General features: G+C 42.3%; 2 protein-coding genes across 2 annotated transcripts; one reads left to right on the top strand and one right to left on the bottom strand.

The window, feature by feature from the left end:
• Positions 1 to 11,542: 11,542 nt before the first annotated feature.
• On the bottom strand, positions 11,543 to 12,511 carry LOC307051142 (olfactory receptor 7D4-like; the record flags this gene model as incomplete). Its single annotated transcript, XM_079701485.1, has 1 exon — positions 11,543 to 12,511. The coding sequence occupies exon 1, from the start codon at positions 12,479 to 12,481 to the stop codon at positions 11,543 to 11,545; it is 939 nt and encodes a 312-aa protein (XP_079557611.1). The 5' UTR covers positions 12,482 to 12,511.
• Positions 12,512 to 13,194: 683 nt separating this feature from the next.
• On the top strand, positions 13,195 to 13,671 carry LOC307052389 (acyl carrier protein, mitochondrial-like; the record flags this gene model as incomplete). The annotated part of the gene is made up of 1 exon (XM_079703292.1): positions 13,195 to 13,671. The coding sequence occupies one exon, from the start codon at positions 13,195 to 13,197 to the stop codon at positions 13,669 to 13,671; it is 477 nt and encodes a 158-aa protein (XP_079559418.1).
• Positions 13,672 to 26,705: the final 13,034 nt, after the last annotated feature.

The following is a 26,705-nucleotide window of genomic DNA, read 5'->3' as shown; positions in this document are numbered from 1 at the left end:
GATGCCATGACTGGCAGTTCCTGAAGGTGGGCTTCGGGTGCAGAGACAGACAAATGACCAGTACACCTATTATTCCTCTTAAAGATGGGTTTATGGAGGTTCAGCTGTCTTCAGTTGCTCCCCCATCTTTGTCACCACTGGGAATTACAGAAATTGAACAGGATCTGTCTGGACTTTATATTGGCTCAATTCTACCAGCTGTCAGTAACGTCCTTGGTACAGGTGTACCAACCGCACCATTATTGCCACCAGAACTAACCAGTCCCTCATTTATGTGCCACCAGTGAACCCAGCTACTGCATTACCAGGTCTGATGCATTTACCAGCAGGTATGCCTAACCTCGGCACCCTCCCCAGTCTTAAGCTTCCTGCACCCCACATCATGCAAGGTGTCAGCTAGCCAGAACTTGTTAACCCGAGTATGTTGCCCATCTTGCCTGCCTAGAACTCTGTCTAATAAAAACCTCATTTCAGCCTCAGATAAAAAGTTACACAGTTCTCATGTTCAAGCAAGCTTGGGTTACATCATGTATGGCCATCAGGGTGCATGACACTTTCTTGATGACACTTTCTTGAGGCTAATCAAACCACTGTAATGATAATCCAAATCAAGCTTAAAACAAAGCCTGGACTGGCATTATCTGTGAACCTTTCACAGTAGTTAAGATTTATTCAGAGTGGTTTTTGCGGGGAAATCTTGACATTGTATTTCTAATCTTTTTTGGTTAAAGGTGTAATAGTCCATATTTACTTTCCTGTTCTGCCTTTATCTGCCCCAGAATATTTATGCCACTGTGGGTGTGTATGTAAGACCTTCCTTATTTTCTTGCCTCCTTCATTTCCCTCATACCACTTTTGAACTGATATATTAATCATTACTTTATTATCTACCTCCTACCATCATATGGGATCGTCTAGGCCTCATACATTTTTTGTATACATTGCTCATGTCTTCTCAGTTCCTAGCACAGGGATATAACTTAATTATTTGCTGAGAGATTAAAGGAGAACGCCAGAGGGAAGAACTTAAAAGGAGATACAGGCCTCCAGGCTTCTCCAGGCTCCTTCAAGGGAACGTCAACTAGGTCAACTGAATAAAATATTTCATTCTTTTTCTCTTCATAATGCCCAGCAGCAGTTTATACTGTGTAAGCGATATATAGACTTTAAATTTTTTCTATAACCACAAGAAGGGTGAATGTGGGCTTCCCTGGTGGCACAGTGGTTAAGAATCCGCCTGCCAACTTCCGGGTAAGATGGCGGAAGAGTAAGACGCGGAGATCACCTTCCTCCCCACAGATACACCAGAAATACAGCTACACGTGGAACAACTCCTACAGAACACCTACTGAACGCTGGCAGAAGACCCCAGACCTCCCAAAAGGCAAGAAACTCCCCACATACCTGGGTAGGGCAAAGCGGAGAGATTCCCGCACAGAGGATCGGTGCCGAGCGGCACTCACCAGCCCGAGAGGCTTGTCTGCTCGCCCGCCGGGGCGGGCGGCGCTGGAAGCTGAGGCTCGGGCTTCGGTCAGAGCGCAGGGAGAGGACTGGGGCTGGCGGCGAGAACTCAGCCTGAAGGGGGCTAATGTGCCACAGATAGCCGGAAGGGAGTCCGGGAAAACTCTGGAGCTGCCGAAGAGGCAAGAGACTTTTTCTTCCCTCTTGGTTTCCTGGTGCGCGAGGAGAGGGGATTAAGAGCGCTGCTTAAAGGGGCTCCACAGACGGGCGCGAGTCACGACTGAAAGCGCGGAGCCCAGCGACGGGCGTGGGACGCTGGGGCTGCTGCTGCCGCCGCCAAGAAGCCTGTGTGCGAGCGCAGGTCACTGTCCACACCGCCCTTCCGGGAGCCTGTGCAGCCCGCCACTGCCGGGGTCCCGGGATCCAGGGGTGGCTTCCCTGGGAGAACGCACGGCGCGCCTTGGGCTGGTGCAACGGCACGCCGACCTCTGCCGCTGCAGGCTCACCCCGCACTCCGTGCCCCTTCATCCCGCCCGGCCTGAGTGAGCCAGAGTCCCCGAAGAGGCTGCTCCTTTAACCCTGTCCTGTCTGAGCGAAGAACAGACGCCCTCCGGCGACCTACACGCAGAGGCGGGGCCAAATCCAAAGCTGAGACCCAGGAGCTGTGAGAACAAAGAAGAGAAAGGGAAACCTCTCCCAGCAGCCTCAGAAGCAGCGGATTAAAGCTCCATAATCAACTTGATGTACCCTGCATCTGTGGAATACATGAAGAGACAACAAATCATCCCAAATTGAGGAGCCAGGAGTCAGTGCTGTGCCTCTGAGGTGGGAGAGCCAACCTCAGGACACTGGTCCACAAGAGACCTCCCAGCTCCACATAATATCAAACGGCGAAAATCTTCCAGAGATCTCCATCTCAACACCAGCACCCAGCTTCACTCAACGACCAGCAAGCTACAGTGCTGGACACCCTATGCCAAACAACTAGCAAGACAGGAACACAACGCCACCCATTAGCAGAGAGGTGGCCTAAAATCATAAAAAGTCCGCAGACACCCCAAAACACACCACCAGACGTGGACCTGCCCACCAGAAAGACAAGATCCAGCCTCATCCACCAGAACACAGGCACTAGTCCCCTCCACCAGGAAGCCTACACAACCCACTAAACCAACCTTAGCCACTGGGGACAGACACCAAAAACAACGGGAACTACGAACCTGCAGCCTGCAAAAAGGAGACCCCAAACACAGTAACATAAGCAAAATGAGAAGACAGAAAAACACAGCAGGAGAAGGAGCAAGATAAAAACCCACCAGACCTAACAAATGAAGAGGAAACAGGCAGTCTACCTGAAAAAGAATTCAGAATAATGATGGTAAAGATGATCCAAGATTCTATTTCCCAGATCCAAAATCTTGGAAATAGAATAGACAAAATGCAAGAAACAGTTAACAAGGACCTAGAAGAACTAAAGATGAATCAAGCATCGATTAAAAACACAATAAATGAAATAAAAAATACTCGAGATGGGATCAATAGCAGAATAACTGAGGCAGAAGAACGGATAAGTGAGGTGGAAGATAAAATAGTGGAAATAACTGCTGCAGAGCAAAATAAAGAGAAAAGAATGAAAAGAACAGAGGACAGTCTCAGAGACCTCTGGGACAACATTAAACGCACCAACATTCGAATTATAGGGGTTCCAGAAGAAGAAGAGAAAAAGAAAGGGACTGAGAAAATATTTGAAGAGATTATAGTTGAAAACTTCCCTAATATGGGAAAGGAAATAGTTAATCAAGTCCAGGAGGCACAGAGAGTCCCATACAGAATAAATCCAAGGAGAAATACGCAAAGACACATATTAATCAAACTGTCAAAAATTAAACACAAAGAAATCATATTAAAAGCAGCAAGGCAAAAACAACAAGTAACACACAAGGGAATCCCAATCAGGATAACAGCTGATCTCTCAGCAGAAACTCTACAAGCCAGAAGGGAGTGGCAGGACATAATTAAAGTGATGAAGGAGAAAAACCTGCAACCAAGACTACTCTACCCAGCAAGGATCTCATTCAGATTTGATGGAGAAATTAAAACGTTTACAGACAAGCAAAAGCTGAGAGAGTTCAGCACCACCAAACCAGCTTTACAACAAATGCTAAAGGAACTTCTCTAGGCAAGAAACACAACAGAAGGAAAAGACCTACAATAACGAACCCAAAACAATTAAGAAAATGGGAATAGGAACATACATATCGATAATTACCTTAAATGTAAATGGACTAAATGCTCCCACCAAAAGACACAGATTGGCTGAATGGATACAAAAACAAGACCCATATATATGCTGTCTACAAGAGACCCACTTCAGACCTAGAGACACATACAGACTAAAAGTAAGGGGATGGAAAAAGATATTCCATGCAAATGGAAACCAAAAGAAAGCTGGAGTAGCAATTCTCATATCAGACAAAATAGACTTTAAAATAAAGACTACTAGAAGAGACAAAGAAGGACACTACATAATGATCAAGGGGTCGATCCAAGAAGAAGATATAACAATTGTAAATATTTATGCACCAAACATAGGAGCACCTCAATACATAAGGCAAATATTAACAGCCATAAAAGGAGAAATCGACAGTAACACAATCATAGTAGGGGACTTTAACACCCCACTTTCACCAATGGACAGATCATCCAAAATGAAAATAAATAAGGAAACACAAGCTTTAAATGATACATTAAACAAGATGGACTTAATTGATATTTATAGGACATTCCATCCAAAAACAACAGAATACACATTTTTCTCAAGTGCTCATGGAACATTCTCCAGGATAGATCATATCTTGGGTCACAAATCAAGCCTTGGTAAATTTAAGAAAATTGAAATTGTATCAAGTATCTTTTCCGACCACAATGCTATGAGACTAGATATCAATTACAGGAAAAGAGCTGTAAAAAATACAAACACATGGAGGCTAAACAATACACTACTTAATAACGAAGTGATCACTAAAGAAATCAAAGAGGAAATTAAAAAATACCTAGAAACAAATGACAATGGAGACACGACGACCCAAAACCTATGGGATGCAGCAAAAGCAGTTCTAAGAGGGAAGTTTATAGAAATACAATCCCACCTTAAGAAACAGGAAACATCTCGAATAAACAACCTAACCTTGCACCTAAAGCAATTAGAGAAAGAAGAACAAAAACATCCCAAAGTTAGCAGAAGGAAAGAAATCATAAAAATCAGATCAGAAATAAATGAAAAAGAAATGAAGGAAACGATAGCAAAGATCAATAAAACTAAAAGCTGGTTCTTTGAGAAGATAAACAAAATTGATAAACCATTAGCCAGACTCATCAAGAAAAAAAGGGAGAAGACTCAAATCAATAGAATTAGAAATGAAAAAGGAGAAGTAACAACTGACACTGCAGAAATACAAAAGATCATGAGAGATTACTATAAGCAACTCTATGCCAATAAAATGGACAACCTGGAAGAAATGGACAAATTCTTAGAAATGCACAACCTGCCAAGACTGAATCAGGAAGAAATAGAAAATATGAACAGACCAATCACAAGCACTGAAATTAAAACTGTGATAAAAAATCTTCCAACAAACAAAAGCCCAGGACCAGATGGCTTCACAGGCGAATTCTATCAAACATTTAGAGAAGAGCTAACACCTATCCTTCTCAAACTCTTCCAAAATATAGCAGAGGGAGGAACACTCCCAAACTCATTCTACAAGGCCACCATCACCTTGATACCAAAACCAGACAAGGATGTCACAAAGAAAGAAAACTACAGGCCAATATCACTGATGAACATAGATGCAAAAATCCTCAACAAAATACTAGCAAACAGAATCCAACAGCACATTAAAAGGATCATACACCATGATCAAGTGGGGTTTATTCCAGGAATGCAAGGATTCTTCAATATACGCAAATCAATCAACGTGATACACCATATTAACAAACTGAAGGAGAAAAACCATATGATCATCTCAATAGATGCAGAGAAAGCTTTCGACAAAATTCAACACCCATTTATGATAAAAACCCTGCAGAAAGCAGGCATAGAGGGAACTTTCCTCAACATAATAAAGGCCATATATGACAAACCCACAGCCAGCATCGTCCTCAATGGTGAAAAACTGAAACCATTTCCACTAAGATCAGGAACAAGACAAGGCTGCCCACTCTCACCACTCTTATTCAACATAGTTTTGGAAGTTTTAGCCACAGCAATCAGAGAAGAAAAGGAAATAAAAGGAATCCAAATCGTAAAAGAAGAAGTAAAGCTGTCACTGTTTGCAGATGACATGATGCTATACATAGAGAATCCTAAAGATGCTACCAGAAAACTACTAGAGCTAATCAATGAATTTGGTGAAGTTGCAGGATACAAAATTAATGCACAGAAATCTCTGGCATTCCTATATACTAATGATGAAAAATCTGAAAGTGAAATCAAGGAAACACTCCCATTTACCATTGCAACAAAAAGAATAAAATATCTAGGAATAAACCTACCTAAGGAGACAAAAGACCTGTATGCAGAAAATTATAAGACACTGATGAAAGAAATTAAAGATGATACAAATAGATGGAGAGATGTACCATGTTCTTGGATTGGAAGAATCAACATTGTGAAAATGACTCTACTACCCAAAGCAATCTACAGATTCAATGCAATCCCTATCAAACTACCACTGGCATTTTTCACAGAACTAGAGCAAAAAATTTCACAATTTGTATGGAAACACAAAAGACCCCGAATAGCCAAAGCAATCTTGAGAACGAAAAATGGAGCTGGAGGAATCAGACTCCCTGACTTCAGACTATACTACAAAGCTACAGTAATCAAGACAGTATGGTACTGGCACAAAAACAGAAAGATAGATCAATGGAACAGGATAGAAAGCCCAGAGATAAACCCACGGACATATGGTCACCTTATCTTTGATAAAGGAGGCAGGAATGTACAGTGGAGAAAGGACAGTCTCTTCAATAAGTGGTGCTGGGAAAACTGGATAGGGACATGTAAAAGTATGAGATTAGATCACTCCCTAACACCATACACAAAAATAAGCTCAAAATGGATTAAAGACCTAAATGTAAGGCCAGACACTATCAAACTCTTAGAGGAAAACATAGGCAGAACACCCTATGACATAAATCACAGCAAGATCCTTTTTGACCCACCTCCTAGAGAAATGGAAATAAAGACAAAAATAAACACATGGGACCTAATTAAACTTCAAAGCTTTTGCACAGCAAAGGAAACCATAAACAAGACCAAAAGACAACCCTCAGAATGGGAGAAAATATTTGCAAATGAAGCAACTGACAAAGGATTAATCTCCAAAATTTATAAGCAGCTCATGCAGCTCAATAACAAAAAAACAAACAGCCCAATCCAAAAATGGGCAGAAGACCTAAACAGACATTTCTCCACAGAAGATATACAGACTGCCAACAAACACATGAAAGGATGCTCAACATCTTTACTCATTAGAGAAATGCAAATCAAAACTACAATGAGATATCATCTCACACCAGTCAGAATGGCCATCATCAAAAAATCTAGAAACAATAAATGCTGGAGAGGGTGTGGAAAAAAGGGAACACTCTTGCACTGCTGGTGGGAATGTGAATTGGTACAGCCACTATGGAGAACGGTATGGAGGTTCCTTAAAAAACTACAAATAGAACTACCATATGACCCAGCAATCCCACTACTGGGCATATACCCTGAGAAAACCATAATTCAAAAAGAGACATGTACCAAAATGTTCATAGCAGCCCTATTTACAATAGCCCAGAGATGGAAACAACCTAGGTGTCCATCATCGGATGAATGGGTAAAGAAGATGTGGCACATATATACAATGGAATATTACTCAGTCATAAAAAGAAATGAAATTGAGCTATTTGTAATGAGGTGGATGGACCTAGAGTCTGTCATACAGAGTGAAGTAAGTCAGAAAGAGAAAGACAAATACTGTATGCTGACACATATATATGGAATTTAAGAAAAAAAAATGTCATGAAGAACATAGGGGTAAGACAGGAATAAAGACACAGACCTACTAGAGAATGGACTTGAGGATATGGGGAGGGGGAAGGGTAAGCTGTGACAAAGTGAAAGAGCGGCATGGGCATATATACACTACCAAACGTAAGGTAGATAGCTAGTGGGAAGCAGCCGCATAGCACAGGGAGATCAGCTCGGTGCTTTGTGACCGCCTGGAGGGGTGGGATAGGGAGGGTGGGAGGGAGACGCAAAAGGGAGGGGATATGGGAACATATGTATATGTATAACTGATTAAATTTGTTATAAAGCAAAAAAATAAAAAATAAAAAAAAATAAAAAAAGAAAAAAAAAATGGTTCTGAAGAACCTAGGGGCAGGACAGGAATAAAGATGCAGATATAGAGAATGGACTTGAGGACATGGGGAGGGGGAAGGGTAAGCTGGGACAAAGTGAGAGAGTGGCATGGACATAAAAAAAAAAAAAAAAGAATCCGCCTGCCAATGCAGGGGACACGCGTTCAAGCCCTGGTCCAGGAAAATCCCACATGCTGTGGAGCAACTAAGCCCGTGTGCCACAACTACTGAGCCTGCACCCTAGAGCCTGTGAGCCACAACTACTGAGCCCGTGTGCCACAACTACTGAAGCCCACGCGCCTAGAGCCTGTGCTCTGCAACAAGAGAAGCCACCGCAATGAGAAGCCCTTGCACCGCAACAAAGAGTAGCCCCCACTCGCCACAACTAGAGAAAGCCTGCGTGTAGCAACGAAGACCCAACACAGCCAAAAATAAATAAATAATTTGTTTATAACCACAAGAAACCAAAAAGAAATAACTGAGATCTTTTTCTTTTTTTTTTTTTTTGGCTGCGATGAGTCTTTGTTGCTGCACGCGGGCTTTCTCTAGTTGTGGTGAGCGGGGGCTACTCTTCGTTGTGGTGCGTGGGCTTCTCATTGTGGTGGCTTCTCTTGTTGCAGAGCATGAGCTCTAGGTGCGTGGGCTTCAGTAGTTGTGGCACGTGGGCTCAGTAGTTGTGGCTTGCGGGCTCTAGAGCGCAGGCTCAGTAGTTGTGGTGCACGGGCTTAGTTGCTCTGTGGCATGTGGGATCTTCCCAGACCAGGGCTCGAACCCGTGTCCCCTACATTGGTAGGTGGATTCTTAACCACTGCGCCACCAGGGAAGCCCCTGAGATCATTTTTAATAAATTTTATTTAACCCAAGATATCCAAAACATTTCAACATAGTAAGTGGTAGCGGAGCTATTTAAAGCCTTCATATGGAGTATTCAAAATTCACTGGATACTATATATTCATCAGATGTAACTGATTTGTGTTTAGATCTCAAAAAATTACAGTTGAAAGGATAGCTTCCAATACCCAACATATTTGCAATAATTTTCTGCATACAGGTGTGAGGCCAGGCACTCTGGAGCCCTGCGTGCAGATTTAGCCTCGGACTCTGGTGTCCTGAGTAGTCATCACATGGCCTCCAGACCCACCCTCTGACCCAGAGTGCCAAGAGTCACCACAGGATGAATACAGCACATCAGTGAAGGGTGTGTGTGTCTGAACACATTTACTGACCAACTGGAAATATCCAAATATCTGTGGATAAGGAAAATGTGGCACAGCCATACATTTGAATACTATTGTACAATTATAAGGAACAAAGTACTGATGTGTGTTTTTCACATGGATAACTATGAAAAATCATTCTGCTAAGTGAAAGAAGCCAGATACAAAAGATCATCTATTGTGTGATTCCATTTATATAAAATAGCTAGAAAAGGCCAGTTTATAGAGACAGAAGCAAATAAGTGGTTGCCTAGGACTGAGGTGGCCATTGATATTACCTGCAAATGGGCACAGGGGAACTTTCTAGGGTGATAAAAATGTTCTAAAACTGGATTATGGTGATGATTGCATAAGTAAAAATTTACCAAAACCATTGCCCTTATGCTCTCAATGGCTGAATTTCATGATATATAAATTATCCCTCAATAAAGCTATTAAATAAATTTTTTTAAGTTTTATTCTGGACTCACTCAAAGTGAATTGAAAAGTTCCACCTTTGTTTTCAGCATGCATTATTACACACCAATATTATTATGGTTACCACTCTGAATTGCAACGTGTTTACCTCTTTGGTCCCCAGTTTTGTTCATATGAAGTAGGCAATAAAAACACTATGGATTAAACTTAGTGGAATCAAGTTGAATTAAAGCCACACTGAATATCTTTTTCCCAAGGGGGGAAAGCGGGGTGGCGGTGGTGGGATGAATTGGGAGATTGGGATTGACATATATACACTAATATGCATAAAATAGATAACTGATGAGAACCTGCTGCAGAAAAAAATAAATTAAACCCCACTATGGATTAAACTTAGTGGAATCGAATTCAATTAAAGCCCCACTGAATATGTTTTTCCTTACTAATACATTACGATTTTCCAGTAATTTGAAGATCTTACTATATACCCAGTATTTGTTTTGTGTTTGTTTTTGTCGTTTTTGCCCCCAGAGTCCTTAGTTCCATTCATGGTATTGTTTGGATATTCTTCATAGTCTTCATCATGTGTCTCAGCTTTGGTTCCCTGGAAGCAGGTGCCGAATCAAGGATTTATTTGGAAGCACATTATTGGAAGAAGCAAGGACCATGGAACATAGGTTAGAGAAAAGGGAAGTGATACAGGGCAGAAAACACATGCAATAAAGCTCATCTTAAGTTAGCTTGCACACGAGTGAGCAGAGTTTTCATCCTGTAGGAAAATTCTGGAAAATAGCACAAAATCCAAGCTTCAGAATGATCCCAGCTAAGGGGTGAAGAAGACGGTATACCCCGCAACTGTCCATCAAGAACTGTCCCTCGTGGGGCATAATTCTCCATCAGGTCTGTCGTCACACATTGGGAAAAGTAGGTTCTACCTGGTGCTGACAGTGGCAGTCAGGCTGCTGTGCAGTGGAGATGGTGAAGGGATCCCAGGGAATGTAGGAGAAATGCTGACAGCTTCTACCACTCCACCCTTTGCTGCAGACTCAATTCTATCAATATTCTTCTCAAAAAGTGGACTAAGTTCTGAAAACACTCCACAGGTGTGTGATTACCACTCCTGCTGGCACCTTCAAAGAGTGCCCTCCCCCCAAATAAGCCACAGGAGAAAACAAGTTTTATTCTACTGCATTCATTATTAGATGTTTTAGGATATTGTGGTGTATCTTAAAACTGCAATGATAGCAAATAAAGGTCCAGCAAAACAAAAGAAAGAGGAAAGGAAGGGAGGGAGGGGGAGGGAGGGAGGAAGGAAGAAGGCAAAGAATGAAGCAATATCTCATAATTGTTCTATGCTATATACTTCTATGAATCATGTGAAAAAACTAACGTTCAAAACTAGATTCCCACTCTTGAAGCTGAAAATCTCACAGTTTTCAGGAAAATGCTGGATAGCAAAGTTAGGAATGTGGGCATAGTGTTAGGTTTTCAGGGTAGACTCCATTCCATTCCCAATCTGTTTGAAAAATGAGATAAATGAGAGAAAACACCTTTTGACAATTTTGTCAAGATAACATAAAACGTACACAAAACAAGAACAGCCTTGGTATGCGAATCACTTTGGTTATGACTGTTGTGTGATTTTCATACCATTTCTTCCAGAGAAAAGCAAACACACAAACAAATTAACGTGAAGAACATGAACATTTGAGAGGATAATTTTGGGGGAAACCATGCCATACGTGGTATAAGTGCTTCAAACCTAATGTTGGAAATCGCCAGAATGGCTGTAAGAAACCCAGCCCAAGATGGAAATGTATGGGCTGCAAATAGGAACAAAAAGTCAAAAGGAATTACTGAGGAGGGTGTTGAGCAGGAACTAATACAAACACAAATAAAAGCAAAGTCATAGGTGCTTTGAGAATGGAAGAAATGAAGCATGTCTTTTAAAGGAAAAGAAAATCAGGAGATATAAATTCACAAAATTTGTTTTTGCAGCCCACAGTGTCCACTTAGTTTTGAGGCCAGTGGCCCCTCACAGACGAGTGGTACCTAAACCGAGGAGCCTTCCCAGGGCCCCCTTCACATCCTTGTTCCTCAGGCTGTAGATGAAGGGGTTCAGCATGGGGGTGAGCACGGTGTACATCACTGAGGCGATGGAGCTTCTCTGGGGAGAATGGGTCACAGCAGAAGTGAGATGGATCCCTACACCTGTCCCATAGAACAAGGAAACCACAGAGAGGTGAGACCCACAGGTGGAAAATGCTTTATATTTTCCCGCTGCAGAGGAGATTCTCATTAAAGAGGAGACAATTCGAGAGTAAGAGAAGAGGATTCCAATGAGGGGAACCACACCCAGCAGGGCAGTGGCCACAAACAAGACGATGTTATTGATGAGGGTGTCAGAGCAGGCCACCTTGAGAATCTGAGCCAGTTCACAGAAGAAATGTGGAATTTCAGTGCCAGTACAGAAGTTCAGCCGCCTCAACAGTAGAATATGAATCAGGGGAACCCAGAAAATGAGGAGCCAACACATCAGAACCAGGAGGCCACAGAAGCGGGGGTTCATGATGACCGTGTAGTGCAGTGGATGGCAGATGGCCACAAACCGGTCATAGGCCATCACAGTCAGGAGAAAACTATCCATTACAGTAAAAATCATAAAAAAATACACCTGAGTGAGGCACCCTATGTAGGAGATGCTTTTGCTCTGTGTCTGGATGTTCACCAGCATCCTTGGGACAGTGGTGGAGATGAAACAGATGTCCACCAAGGAGAGGTTGGCGAGGAAGAAGTACATGGGGGTGTGGAGGTGGGGGTCTGAGCTGACGGCCAGGATGATGAGCAGGTTCCCCAGCACAGCGACCAGGTACATGGACAGGAACACTCCAAAGAGGAGGGGCTGCAGGTCAGGATCGTCTGAGAGGCCCAGGAGGAGGAACTGTGATACTCCTGTGTGGTTTCCTGCTCCCATGTCGCTGGTGAGTCTGCTGGGGAAGGAGGCAAAAGCAACATTCAGGGAACAGCCAGGTGACACCTCAGCTAGTCATCACTTATGATTCCACCTTTAGGTTGATATCCTTCACCCTCTATTAGTCCTTGCAATGACAGTGATTCACTCAAGCCAAATGGTAAACCATTTCCATTTTAAATGTATTTATTTAGTAGTTTTAAAATTTAGCAGAAAAAATATTTTTATCTCCTACTCATTGGTTCTAACTTTTTTTGTTATTGGAGTATAGTTGATATACAATGCTGTGTTAATTTCTGCTGTTCAGCAAAGTGAATCAGTTACACACACACATACATTCTTTTTTATATTCTTTTTCATTATTTATCTCAGGATATTGAATATAGTTCCCGTGGTATGCAATAGGACCTTATTGTTTACTCACTGGTTCTAATTCTATATGAAGCTCTGGACATAAACCGATTTCTTATATGATATGACACTTGCAAAATGAATGAAGACATTTAGTATCTTTTCTTTTTGATCTCCGTAGTTCCTTCTTTCAAATAGTTCAATAATAGTTATTTAGACGGGGATTCCCAACTCAGACAAACTTAATTCTATGATCTGATGCCCCTTGTTGTTCTGATAGTTATCTCTCAAATGCCTTAAGTGCCTTATTATTATTTATTTTTAATTTTTAAAAACGTAGCAGTGCATCCTGGGTCGGCGTAACCATGGCGGCTCGTGTCCTTTGCACCTGTGTCCGCCGACTGCCGGCGGCCTTCGTGCCACTGCCCAGGCTCCCCACACTGGCCGCGGCCCAGCCGCTCAGCACACCCTGTTCCTCGTGGGGGCCCGGACGAGGCCTGGGGCTCCGCAGCTGGCCTCGGTGCTCAGTGCTCGCGCAGGTTCCAGGTGGAGTTACACAGCTGTGCCGCCAGTATAGTGACTCTCCCCCTTCGACATTAGAGGGAATCAAGGACCATGTTCTTTACGTCTTGAAACTCTATGACAAGACTGACCCAGAACAGCTCTCAGTAAATTCCCATTTTATGAAAGACCTGGGCTTAGACAGTTTGGACCAAGTGGAGATTATCATGGCCATGGAAGACGAATTTGGGTTTGAAGTTCCTGATATAGATGTGGAGAAGTTAATATGCCCACAAGAAATTGTAGATTACATTGCAGATAAGAAGGATGTATATGAATAAAAAATCAGACCCCTTTTCTTCACTGAGAGAAGACTCAGAAGATGCTGGGAAGTGTCTGGAAGTGAGAACGCATCTCTGCATCATAGCTGACTTTGACAGAGTAATTCTGTTTAGACTTGTATTTAAATTGTCTTAAGTGTTTTTGCCCTTTGAAAATAAATCTATAAAACCAAAAACAACAACAACAGCAGCAAAGTGTAGTTACTGCTATAACCTTCTTTGTGAGAATTGAAAATGCCTTTGTGCACAGTAGGATCCCAGTAAATGATAGCTATTATTATTACTAATCTATTAATTTTATGACAGTTATTTTTGATACATAACTCTCCCAAAGTATGATAAAAAGATGCCATTCAGATAATGGGATCTTGACTCAGAATTCCTAGAAGAGGATTTTGGTCCACCACCTTAAGGTCTGTGTGACCTAATCTCTCTTAGCTGCAGATACCTCACCTCTACAATGGGAGTAATAAATATTCCCAGCATTGTAAGACTGATGAGTGAATTAAATGAGATGATGCATGTAATTTTTCTAGTGTGGTTCTTGTGACATACAGCAGACACATGATAAATGTGAGCTTCTTAACAAAACAATAAATCTGTCTTTAGTGACTATCATTAATCATTATTCCCCTTAAACAGGGGCAGCCAGTCTGTTATCTCTTTGGACTGCAATGCAGCACTTCTAGTTAATGATGATCCCTATGACTTCCTCTTTCAGATACCGCCTGCCAGGTGGATTCTGCCAAGAAGATGGAAATCCGTGTGGACTACACACATAAGAAGGGTAAAGAAAATCCCAAAACCATAAAATAAAATGCAATGGAAGTGTCAGAGTGTGTTGTATTAAAAATCAGCACAGTGAAGCATAAAAAAAAGACTAGTAGATTTGATTTAAAATACTCAAAGCTTCTATAAAAAAATCTAACAAATCATTCTTTAAAAAATGAAAGGCAAATTTAAGATAATTATAAATGTTTACATTCTCCATGATAGAAAAAAGCTCAGCGTTATTATGCCTACAGAATGCAGTTTATATTTTTTTTACATAAGCAAAGCAGGATTTATTGAGCGATAGTACACTCTCAGGAGGGGAAGCAGGCAGGCTTAGGTGAGCAACTGCTGAGAATGCATTTAATTAAGAGAAAAAAGTAACTGGGGATCAATTTAGTCTGGGACGGTGGATAGAAGAATCCTCTCTGAAGTAAGAATATTGAGCTATGAGAGGAAGGGTGGGTAATTGTTAATCAGAGAAAATAAGGAAAGGACAAACATTTTGGGCTGACAGAACAGAATTCACGGTAGCCCTGGGGTTGGTGAGCTTGGTAATGCAAGGGATGTGAGAGGCCAGTGAGATGGAGAACAGAATGAGGGTAGGAGGACAGAGTGTGAGGCCCACAAGTTGAACATCCTGTACTGTTCTTGATGTGCCTCTCATGTTGGTAATTTTATATTTATTTGTGGGTCAGAGATCATGACCATTTTTGCTTATCATTGTCTTTCCAGGGATTTACATGGTGCCTGGAACATAGTAGGTGCTCAAAACATGCAAATGTTAGATATGTAATAAAGAATGAGACCAAAAGTATCAACTGTAACACAAAAACAGAACCCTCTAAGCCCATCATATGCCTGAATATAGACACAAATTAGAATAGTAAAATTAAATTGCATTCATATATAGTTTAAAAGAATAATATATCATGAACAAGTAATTCCTACTCTAGGAATGGATATCTGGTTAGATATAGGATGTTTGCTAACATAATTCATCTCAAAAATAGGCCAGTGAAGAGGAATCATAACCATAATTACAGTAGAAAATGCTTTTGAGAAAATGTGACAACAGCCATTACTGTGGTTAGCAGCCAGGACACAGCCCCTTGGTAAATAAGGAAGCTAAGGACAATTTCTTTCTTTTTTTAAAAAATTTTATTTATTTATTTATTTTTGGCTGTGTTGGGTCTTCGTTTCTGTGAGAGGGCTTTCTCTAGTTGCGGCAAGCGGAGGCTACTCTTCATCGCGACGGACAATTTCTTAACCCAGTAAAGAATAGGTATTTTAAAACTGCAGCCAAAAGGCTATTCTACATTAAAGCACTAAATAATTGCATTAAATTCATGAAGAAGACAAGGCAGTCTACTCCAAATTCAATCACTTGATATTCTCTTAACGATTTAAACAGATGGTAAAATGAGCAAATGAAATAAGCCTGAGTACCAAAGGTCAGTAATAATTACATTGTTTGTAGTTGATATTGTGGACACAACAAGGTGGATAAGGTGAAACAACAACATCAATACAGAGATATCGGGTCCTGTCAGAAACTCTAATTTGCCAGCAGAAATAGGGAATCTAAAAGAAAAATCCAATCACACGAGGAACAAAATACACAATACCTCATGCATAACAAATCTCCAGTGAGTAGTTAATGAATAAGGGATTGGACACAGGAAATCTAAGAGGACCCTAGAATTGTGGGAAAGATCAGAGAAGAGGTGGAGAATCTCTGGAAAATAACTCACTGGGGAGAGGGTCTAGATTCCAAAAAAATGAGAGAAAGAAACAGGACTGGGTTCAGTAGAAACTAAAGTATCTTAAAACTACAGACTTCCCGTAATAGACTAAATAACTATGAGACTGTCCCAGTCTCACTGTTCTAGAGGTAAAGCCCAGTACCCACCTTCACTCCTGTTTTCCTTCTTACTCCACCAGCCTTTACTGGGACACGGTCTCTGATGGTCATCAGTGAAGCTTTTTGTTTTCGGCAGTCTGTCTCTGGGAAACCCATGTGGGTTTTCACTGAGGCTGGGAGCAGAGGATTATAGGAAAGGGACAACAGGGACATGTTATTATCATCTCAATGGTTGAACTCTCAGAGCTCCTCATTAAATAAATTGTCCTAGTGATTCTTCTCTCTCCCAACATCTCAAGTGCCTTGAGGTACAAAGATAAGAGAATGGAAATTTTTCAGCCAACCTTGTGTATAGGTAGGCAACAGTGAGGGAAGCACGTATATTCTCCAAGGAGAAATTCTTTCTTTGGTTTGACTTACATGTGACAAGATATCCCCTAAGGAATGTTTAATTTCTACAAGAAGCCTACATGGAAGCCTTTGTAGATATCAGGGAGGGCTCTGTTTATTACCTCTAAATAGAGGAGAAGGGGCGGTAATTATCCAGGTAGATTGGGTTGAAGAGTGAGTATTGAGGAAACACATGTGGCAAAAATAAATGACCTGTAAAGTTTGTCAAGGAAGGGGAGGACAGAGATAAAGTCTCTTTCAGCCTAAAGGAAGTATCTAATATGAGAGGGTTAAACCTAAGATTCAATGGAAGTTACGGGAACACATTTAATTTCAAATTGAATGATGATATTTAGTGCAGGCATTTGAATACACAGGAATTTCTGGGCATGTAATTCATAGGATGCATTATACACTCTAAAACGACAATCATAACATGCTGTATGTCCAGTTTATAGGACATGGTTCCAGAAATCAAGGGTTGGAAGCAGAAGTGAAGCCTTGTAACGTCACTCCCAGTTGCTATGGGGGAGTTTGTGCTTCAGGTCTCCACACTTCTGGCCTCTGCAGGTTTGGAGGCCTTGACACCTAAAAAGAGCACTTCCAGAGACATGGCAAAAGTCTCTTTGAACTTCAAGCTATGCTACTGCCTGACATTTCAGGTTCTTCATGTCAATAACAGGAGTCACCCTCCAGGCAGGGGTAATTGACCCTGGTGATCAATGTCATTGTATGACCCTGGCAGTGGGCAGTGCTACGCAGCTGAGCTCAGTCGGTGGCTAGAAGCAGGAGCAACCTCAGAGCAAACACAGTGGTGGATACAGATGGTGGTCAGTTATGCTCCCACAGCAAGAGATCTGAGTGGTGTGACCTTGGGTGAGGCAGCTTCCTTTAGCTGAGGGCACTTCTCAAAGAGAAGGCTCAGGGCAGTCAAATGGCTGCACTCCATATGCTTGGAAAAATAAGCCTTTAATTCTGAGGGGAGAAGTGGGCAACACAGAACTGGATTGGCTACAGCCCATCCCATTGGCTGTTTGGATTGTGATCTGTAACAACACGCAATGTGTCCCATAGTTGCTTATCTTTGATGCATGGGGGTCAGGTGCTGGGAAGGACTTTCCTTAGGATGTGAAGGCCAAACCAAGAACTGAAGCATCATTAGTAAGGCTCAGCCAAGCATAATCTTGTCTTTCTGACCTGCTTCGCTATAAAAATCCAATTCTCTCTACCACTATGGCCATTAAGACAGAACACCAGACCAACACATGCCACTGCCAAGTGGAAGTAATTAGTGGGGTGTTTCTCAGACACATTAAACTGACCCTTTCCAAGGTCAAACTAACGTTTTTTTCTTCCCCAAACAAGTTGTATTGGAGAGGTAATACCATAGATGATGTGAACAGATGCACATGTGGAATTGTGCTAGATGGTTAAATATTATTTCCATTATGTTAAAATAGTTTTCCTAATTAGTCTTTACTTTTTTTATTGGCACTTATCTCAAAATCTAGTTTTACCATTTGTTTATATGTTATTTTATTTTCTTTCTCCCAGCAGAATGTACACTCTATGAAATGTCGGCTTTCATTTTGTACAAAACTTCATACCAGTACCTACAATATAACAGTTAATAAATATTTAAAGGCACAAATCAGTCGATCACACCATTGTTATTACTAGAATTAGAAATAAACTAGTTCCAGCTTCTGGGGGAAAACAAGGAAAAAATTAGAAAAAAAAAAGAAATGAACTTGGGAGGACAAAAATGTTTCAGTTTTTCTCTTTCCTAGTCTTTGCCTGGTACTAAGCATCACCTACACAAACTGAACATTTGTAACTATCAGAAATTTGAATAATGGATGTAATTCATCTGTTAGTTACAGAATGTCTTGTTTTCCATATGTCTTTTAATGACATGTAAATTTTAGGTAATTTTTCTCTTTAAGGAAATGTTCCAGATCTAATAGTAGTGTAAATAATGGAATATAAAAGAAAACAAAACTATAGTCAAGAAGCATAAGGTTCCTCTTCTTAAGCATGTTTCTCACATGATTAAGAAGAGGGAATAGATACAGAAGGGTATATTACACATATTTGGGTACTATTTTTTTTAAAGAATTTTATTTTATTTATGTTTTATTTATTTTTATTTTATTTTATTTTATTTTTTTAATTTATTATTTTATTTTTGGCTGTGTTGGGTCTTCGTTTCTGTGCGAGGGCTTTCTCTAGTTGCGGCAAGCGGGGGCCACTCTTCATGGCGGTGCGCGGGCCTCTCACTATCGCGGCCTCTCGTTGCGGAGCACAGGCTCCAGACGCGCAGGCTCAGTAGTTGTGGCTCACAGGCTTGGTTGCTCTGCGGCATGTGGGACCTTCCCAGACCAGGGCTCAAACCCATGTCCCCTGCATTGGCAGGCAGACTCCCAACCACTGTGCCACCAGGGAAGCCCTATTTTTATTTTTAAAATTAATTTATTTATTTTTGACTGCATTGGGTCTTCGTTGTTGTGTGCAGGCTTTTCTCTAGTTGTGGCAAGCGGGGGCTACGCTTCTCATTGGGGTGGCTTCTCTTGTTGCGGAGCATGGGCTCTAGGTGTGCGGGCTTCAGTAGTTGTGGCACACAGGCTCAGTAGTTGTGGCACACAGGCTTAGTTGCTCCGCGGCATGTGGAATCCTCCTGGACCAGGGCTCGAAACCGTGTCCCCTGCATGGGCAGGTGGGTTCTTAACCACTGCGCCACCAGGGAAGTCCTATTTGGGTACTATTATGGACTGAACTGTGTTCACTCAAAATTCCTAAGTTGATGTCCTAATTACCAATGCCTTAGAATGTGACTGTATTTGGAGAAAGTGCCTTTAAAGAGGTAATTAATTTAACATGCGGTCATTAGGGTGAACCTTAATTCAATCACCCTGGTGTCCTTATAAGAAGTGGAGATCAGAACACACAGAGAGACCAGGGCAACCTGCACAGAGGGATGACCATGTGCAGAGTCAGCATGAGGGTGGCTGTCTGCAATCCAAGTGAAACGGAGCAGTACCCTATGGTCTATGTCCCCCTTTTGTCTGTGGAAAAACTTTAGTGAAAGAATAAGTTTAATCAGAGAAGTGAGAAAATGCAGAAGAAAAGGAAAACAGTTAAAGGAGACTGTTTATTATTATTAAATAATAATAGTTTAGTCATTAAGCAGAGTCAAGTAGTTTTAGTTCCTCCTCAAGGGCTATAGATAATATTCTGAGCCATATCCTGTGAACTGTCTTTTACATACTGAACCCCACACCAAGTGGAAGAAGTTAACTACGTGATGACCAGACTGTAGCCATGACATAAGCTGTCAAGATTCTGAGAACTGCCATCAAGGAAATGGGAACAAACCGACCCTGGAACTGAAGTTAACTGTACTTAAAACAATCAAGATGACTCTGATTAGATTACCACATGACCAATTTCAAGAAGACTGTCAGAGCTGACTGTACTGTTTCTGCATGTAGCCTCCTCCCTTCGTCTATAAAAGCTCTTGCCCCCTGATTGTCAGTGGTGGGGGGGGGGTAGTCGGCCTTTGGACAGGCATCTGCCCTCAATCCCAGTTGCTGGAATCCAAAGTAAAGCAAACTTTCCTGTCCACCAACCTTGCCTCTCTGCTGGCTTTTGAGCAGTGAGCAGCCAGACCCTACTTTTGGTTACACAAGGAGACAGGCCTCAGAGGAGACCAGCATTACTGAGACCTTAATATTGAACTTCCAGCCTCCAGGATTGTGAGAAAATAAATTTCTATTGTTAAAGTCACCCAGTCTGGTTTTTTTGTTTTTTTTTTTTTGCGGTACGCGGGCCTCTCACTGCTGTGGTCTCTCACGTTGCGGAGCACAGGCTCTGGACGTGCAGGCTCAGCGGCCATGGCTCACGGGCCCAGCCGCTCTGCGGCATGTGGGATCATCCCGGACCGGGGCACGAACCCGTGTCCCCTGCATCGGCAGGCAGACTCGCAACCACTGCGCCACCAGGGAAGCCCCCAGTCTGGTATTTTGTTACAGCAGCCCCAGCAAACTAATACAGGCACCAATCCAAAATCCTCATGCCTCATCTTTTACTTGAGCCATGTCTGCTGTTAATTATTTCAATGGAAGCAGTGACAAGCATTGCCCAGCTCCAGTTGGACAGCATCTTCCCACAAGCCCATGCCAAGCACCTTCTGCTTCTTGCCCTGAAGCTTCTCTGATACCACACTATGGGATATCTGAAGGAATCTGCTCTGTATTTAGGAGTGTGCAACTCAGAAATATAGGGATGCTAATCTCTCTTGGACCACCTCTGGCTCATAGAAAGCATGGGCTGATGTCTCTTCATCCACTGAGTGGAAAGTTCTGAGACACATGTCATGATGTACCTCAGAAGGGTTTGGTGGGATTTAGCACTAGCCATCAATAAAGGAATCAAATTTTTTTTTAAAAAGGAAGATAAAGGTTAAATACAGGACTGAACAGAGGAGATAGACTATCTCATGGATTGTCAGGCTTATCAATATGTGAGGATCATTCTAAGGGCTCCCGGAAGTTGAGGACAGGCAGGTAGAAAAGCCCTTGAGGAGCATCCTGAGCGGTGAGTACGCAGCCCCGTCCTCTCCTTTTAACCTCTAATCCTGGCGCTGGGCCTTGCACCGCCTCCAACATCACTTCCGGTTGTGGACCCCGCCCTCTGGCCGTAGCCCCGCCCACAGGCCTAGTTCCAGCCTCAACTTTGTCCGCTGGCCCTGTTCCTGCGCCCGGCCCCGACCCCGAATCGACCCCATGCCCCTCAACCGCAACGTGCAGAGAAACGACAAGTTTCCTCCTGCAGTGGTGGAACTTGGCTGACAGCCCCAACCTCAGAGCCCCGCCCCGCCCCGCCACGACCGAGGTAGGAAGCGGAAGTGCGTCACTGGTGCGCGGCAGTCTTCTGTCCCGCGGTTGCGCGCCTCGAGGAGGGAGTCGTTTTGGTCGTCGTGCGTTGCAGCGTGTCCTTGGTGAGGCCCGCGTTAAGGGAGTGCTCTGGGATGCACGGAGCGCATTAAAGGACAGGTTTGGCTCGGGCTTTCAGAGGGGTCTCCTTGGGCAGGCCTGGACCCTCCCCTCACGTTCGCCCGGACCTGAGCCCCCGCCTTCAGCGAGTTCGTAGGTGCGGCAAGGGGCGTCTGCGGGTTTCGTCATGCACGTGCTTCCCTATTCGGAAGCCTGTGACTTTAGTCCATGAGGACATGAATATCCGCTGTTCCAGCCAGGTTGCTCAGGCTCCTGCGCCTTCTGGTTATCGTGAAGGTAGTGATCCTGCCGTGTTCGTGTGAGTATGAGGGTGTCCACTTGAAACTGCAAGAGTTGTGAGTTGAGTTTATTGAGTGTGTTACTGAGGACTGTTGCCCAGGAGTCAGCCTCTGAGATAGCTCCAAGAAATGGTTCTGAAGAGGTAAGGGGGGATGTTAGTATATATGTGGTTTTGGAGAAGGGTATGTATAATTGACCACAAAAAATTAATCAGTCGATCTAAGAAAGAATTGGAAAATTTTATTCAAGCCAAATTTGAGGATTATAACCCTGGAAGAGCATCTCGGAACGGTCTGAGAAGTGTTTCGCCTTTTAGAAATCAAGACTCAGTTTATATAAGTTTTTTGAGACAAAGTGCTTTACATTAAATGACTTTTTTTCCCCGCCGCGCCTCGCCAGGATCTTAGTTCCCAGGGATGGAACCCACGTCCCTTGTGCTTGAAGCGTGTAGTCTTAATCACTGGAGCGCCGGGGAAGTCCCTCAGTGGTGCATTATTGACAGTTTACATAATCCAGATTGAAGCGCCATCGTGGTGGGTTCTGTGACCCTTTACAAGTTCAACAAGGGTTGTTACCTTTTAAGTTGTCTTGATGCTCAGAGAATGTTGCTGTTTATGGTTGAGCAGGTATTCCTGTGGATGGGGGAGGTGTGGTCAATGCATAATGTGGGTACACAATACACAGTGGGGGGAGAGGGGAGGCCAAAGGGTAGAGAAGAGTTTTTTATGTCTAAATTTTCCTTGTCTTGCCATAAATAAGGATTTTATTTCACATAATCAAGCATCTTGGCGCAAGGTTCCTGCTAGTCAGGAGGAACAGATACTTTAGTTAATGGTTTTCGTGTGTTTCTAAGTATAGGAGAATGCAAGAATTGGGGTTCATAAAATTTTCTTCTGAAAATATCTAACTATCTGAATGCATGCATGTTCTGCCAGTTTTCCCAGAGCACAGAGTGCCTCATTCAGAACACATATGAATTCCTTTCAGGATGTGCGAAGGTCAGCCACTATGGTGTCAATGATTCAATCTTAGTAGAACCAGCCATTCTTCGGCTGGCAAGGGAAATTGTTTCACAGGGCTCCTCTCTTCTATTTTTTTAAAATTTTATTTATTTATATATTTCTTTATGGCTGCGTTGGGTCTTCCTTGCTGCACACGGGCTTTCTCTAGTTGCGGTGAGCGGGGGCTACTCTTTTCTTATGTAAAGAAAAGAAAAGAGCCTCCCCTTTTCTTACGCAGTTTCATTTGAGAATTTGTTTTCATCTTTGCATGTGCTTTATTTTTGAACAGTACATACAGGTAGAAAGATGAGATGCTTTCTTGGGTATCCATGGTGTGCTAATTTCTGTATATTAATATATATGTATGTAGACCACAAGTCTTTCATCTAAAGAAAAGCAAGGATCTTAGCCATCTTTTCATCTGAACTTAGATCGGTACACGTGCACAGAGTTAAAACCGGGTCCTCAGGAGAAAAAGATGGGAGGATTTATGACACTGGTTCTAGAATAATTGAGCTTACCATTAACAGGATTTTTGGAGTACATGTGTCCCCACTGCACCCAGTTTTTTTTTTCCGTAATATCTTTAGGCTAAAGAAAATCTGAACATCTAGCACAATGAATGTTCACTATGGTAGATGCACTTTTTTTTTTTTTTGGCTGCGCGCGGGCTTTCTCTAGTTGTGGCGAGTGGGGGATTTTCTTCCTTGCAGTGCGCGGCCTTCTCATTGTGGTGACTTCTCTTATTGCGGTGCACAGGCTTTAGGCACGCAGGCTTCAGTAGCTGTGGCGCGTGGGCTCAGTTATTCCGCGGCATGTGGGATCTTCCCGGACCAGGGCTCGAAACCGTGTCCCCTGCATTGACAGGCGGATTCTTAACCACTGCGCCACTAGGGAAGTCCCAGATTCACTTATTTTTATTTAGTATTTTGCATGTTTGCTCTCTCAAATAAATAAATGCATTGTATAGTGAACTGTTTGAAAGTAAGTTGAAAATAAATTGCATACATGATATGAGCTTTATATATTTGGTAATGCATCTTTTAAAAAATTTTTTAATTCCATCACTATATTTATTTATTTATTTTTGACTGTGTTAGGTCTTCATTGCTGCGTGGGGTTTCTCTAGTTGCTGCGAGCAGGGGCTACTCTTCGTTGCAGTGCACGGGCTTCTCATTGCGGTGGCTTCTCTTGTTGTGGAGCACGGGCTCTAGGCACACAGGCTTTAGTAGTTGTGGCATGTGGGCTCAGTAGTTGTGGCGTATGGACTTAGTGGCTCCGTGGCATGTGGGATCTTCCCGGACCAGGGCTCGAACCTGTGTCCCCTGCATTAGCAGGCGGATTCTTAACCACTGTGCCACCAGGGAAGTCCTGGTAATGCACCTTTTAAAGATAGGAATATTGTCCTAGTAAAGCCAAAATACTATTTTGCCCACAAAAATTAAAGATAATGTCATAATCTATTGTCTACTCTGTATAAAAACTAAACTTTTCCGTGTTGTTCCAAAATATTATTTTGGTTGTTTTTGGATCTAAGACCGAGTCAAAGTTTATATGTAGTGACTGTTTTTGTCTCTTAGTCTTTTTTTTTACCAGATCAGTTCATATTGTTTGTGCAATATATTGACTTTTTGAAGAGTCACACCCAGTCTTCTAGAAAGTCACACATTTTGATAGTTCACATTTTATTTTCAGGCTGTGTTTAAATGTTTCCTCCATGTCATGTATCAATATTTCCTGTGAAATGGCAATTGGATCCAGAGCAGAGATTCGCAAACCTTTTGTCTGAAAAGGTCCAGATAGGTGTGGAATTACTCAGCTTTGCCTTTGTACTGGGTGAGCCGCCATGGGCATAGCTGTGTTCCAGAGAAACTTTATTTACAAAAACAGGCCTGTGACCAAAGGGTGCCAACTCCTGGTGTAGAGGCTTCAAGATAAGTTCAGGATATATTGAGGGTGATGTGTCCATCAAATTGCATTCTGTCAGGAAGATATAAATGTATGCCATCCTTTGATTTGTGATGCTAAGTTTGATTACTTGCTGAAGGTAGTGATCACTAGAGCAGTCTGTTTTAAATATAGAGTTTTCTGTTTGAGGAAAAAATACTGTGGGATGATACCTTGATGCTCAGAATATCTTGTTCCTCAGTAACCTTTCTAACAATTGACTTAGCATCTGTTAATAACTTGCAGTGAGTAAACTTGTGTATATATTGTTTCACATTTGTAGGGGTGTATTTTCAGGGTGAGCTTCTCAGGTTAGTTTTGTAAGTCAAAGGGAAAATATACTTTTGTTCGGTATTATAAATTCCCTTCCATAGGTCTTTGCCACTTTTCCGTTGCTGATCAAGTTTAAAAAGCATGACTAGAATTTATTACGGAGAAACATAAGGAAAATTTTTTGCCTTTTTTTTTTTTTTAATAAATCCATCCACAGTGTGGATTTTTTTTTTCTTGCGGTACGCGGGCCTCTCACCTTTGTGGCCTCTCCCACTGTGGAGCACAGGCTCCGGATGTGCAGGCTCAGTGGCCATGGCCCACGGGCCCAGCTGCTCCGCGGCATTTGGGATCTTCCTGGACCGGGGCACGAACCCGCATCCCCTGCATCGGCAGGTGGACTCTCAACCACTGCGCCACCACGGAAGCCCACAAGTAGTATCTTTTTAAATGCTGTGAATCAAGAGAAAATATGAATGTGTTTTAATTTTATGAACAACAAATTCAACAATTTAATCAGAATCAGTGGCTGAGCACTGAAAAATAACTTCTCCATGAAAATTCACTTTGTTATTATAATCTGAGCAAATGCTTATCTACGTAAACATATGGTGGTTTGGAGATACCTTTTCCTACTGAAAAGAGGCCTCTGATTCCCTAAAGGTTCATCCAGAGTAACCAGTCCTGTTTGACTCCTTATAGACACTGATGTATCTAGGGGACTAGGATCACTCCATAGGTAAATGATGAGAAGATTCCCCTGGCAATGTGGGTTGCCACAAAGCACTGAAGTGTCCATGTGATGTGGCAATTTCCATATTACTTTGTGTATTTGCCACTTCTTGGTCCGAGTGAAGTAGCTGTGACACAGTGAAGTAATTGATGAAGGTTCTGAAGATAAAGTTGGTGAGGATGTGCATATACTGTTGGTTGAGTTCATTGGAAAACAATTTAAAATTTTCACATATGCCTTCACATGTGTATCAAGATAAAAGTAAAAACTTTTCATTCCAGTGTTATCTGAAAGAATCCTAAGTTGGAAACAATTCAAATGTGGATTAACAGAAGAATGGACAAATTGTGGTATGCTTATACCATTGGAAAACTCTGAAGCAAATGGAAGGAATAAATCAAAGGTAGATGCAACAGTGTGGATAAACTTCACAAACATAATGTTGAGTGAAAGAAGCCAGACATAAAAGAGAGCATGGCCCTAATAGGGACATGAAAAGATGCTCAACATCGCTAATTATTAGAGAAATGCAGATCAAAACTACAATGAGGTACCACCTCAAACAAGCCAGAATGGCCATCATTAAAAAGTCTACAAATAACAAATGCTGGGGAGGGTGTGGAGAAAAGGGAATCCTCCTACACTGTTGGTGGGAATGTAAATTGGTGCAGCCACTATGGAAAACAGTGTGGAGGTTCCTCAAAAAACTAAAAATAGAGTTGCTGTGTGATCCGACATTCCCAGTCCTGGGCATATATCTGGAC

The sequence above is a fragment of the Hyperoodon ampullatus genome (assembly GCF_949752795.1).
Source record: "Hyperoodon ampullatus genome assembly, chromosome: 4".
Taxonomy (NCBI): Eukaryota; Metazoa; Chordata; class Mammalia; order Artiodactyla; family Ziphiidae; genus Hyperoodon; species Hyperoodon ampullatus.
This window is presented reverse-complemented; position numbering and strand designations above follow the sequence as displayed.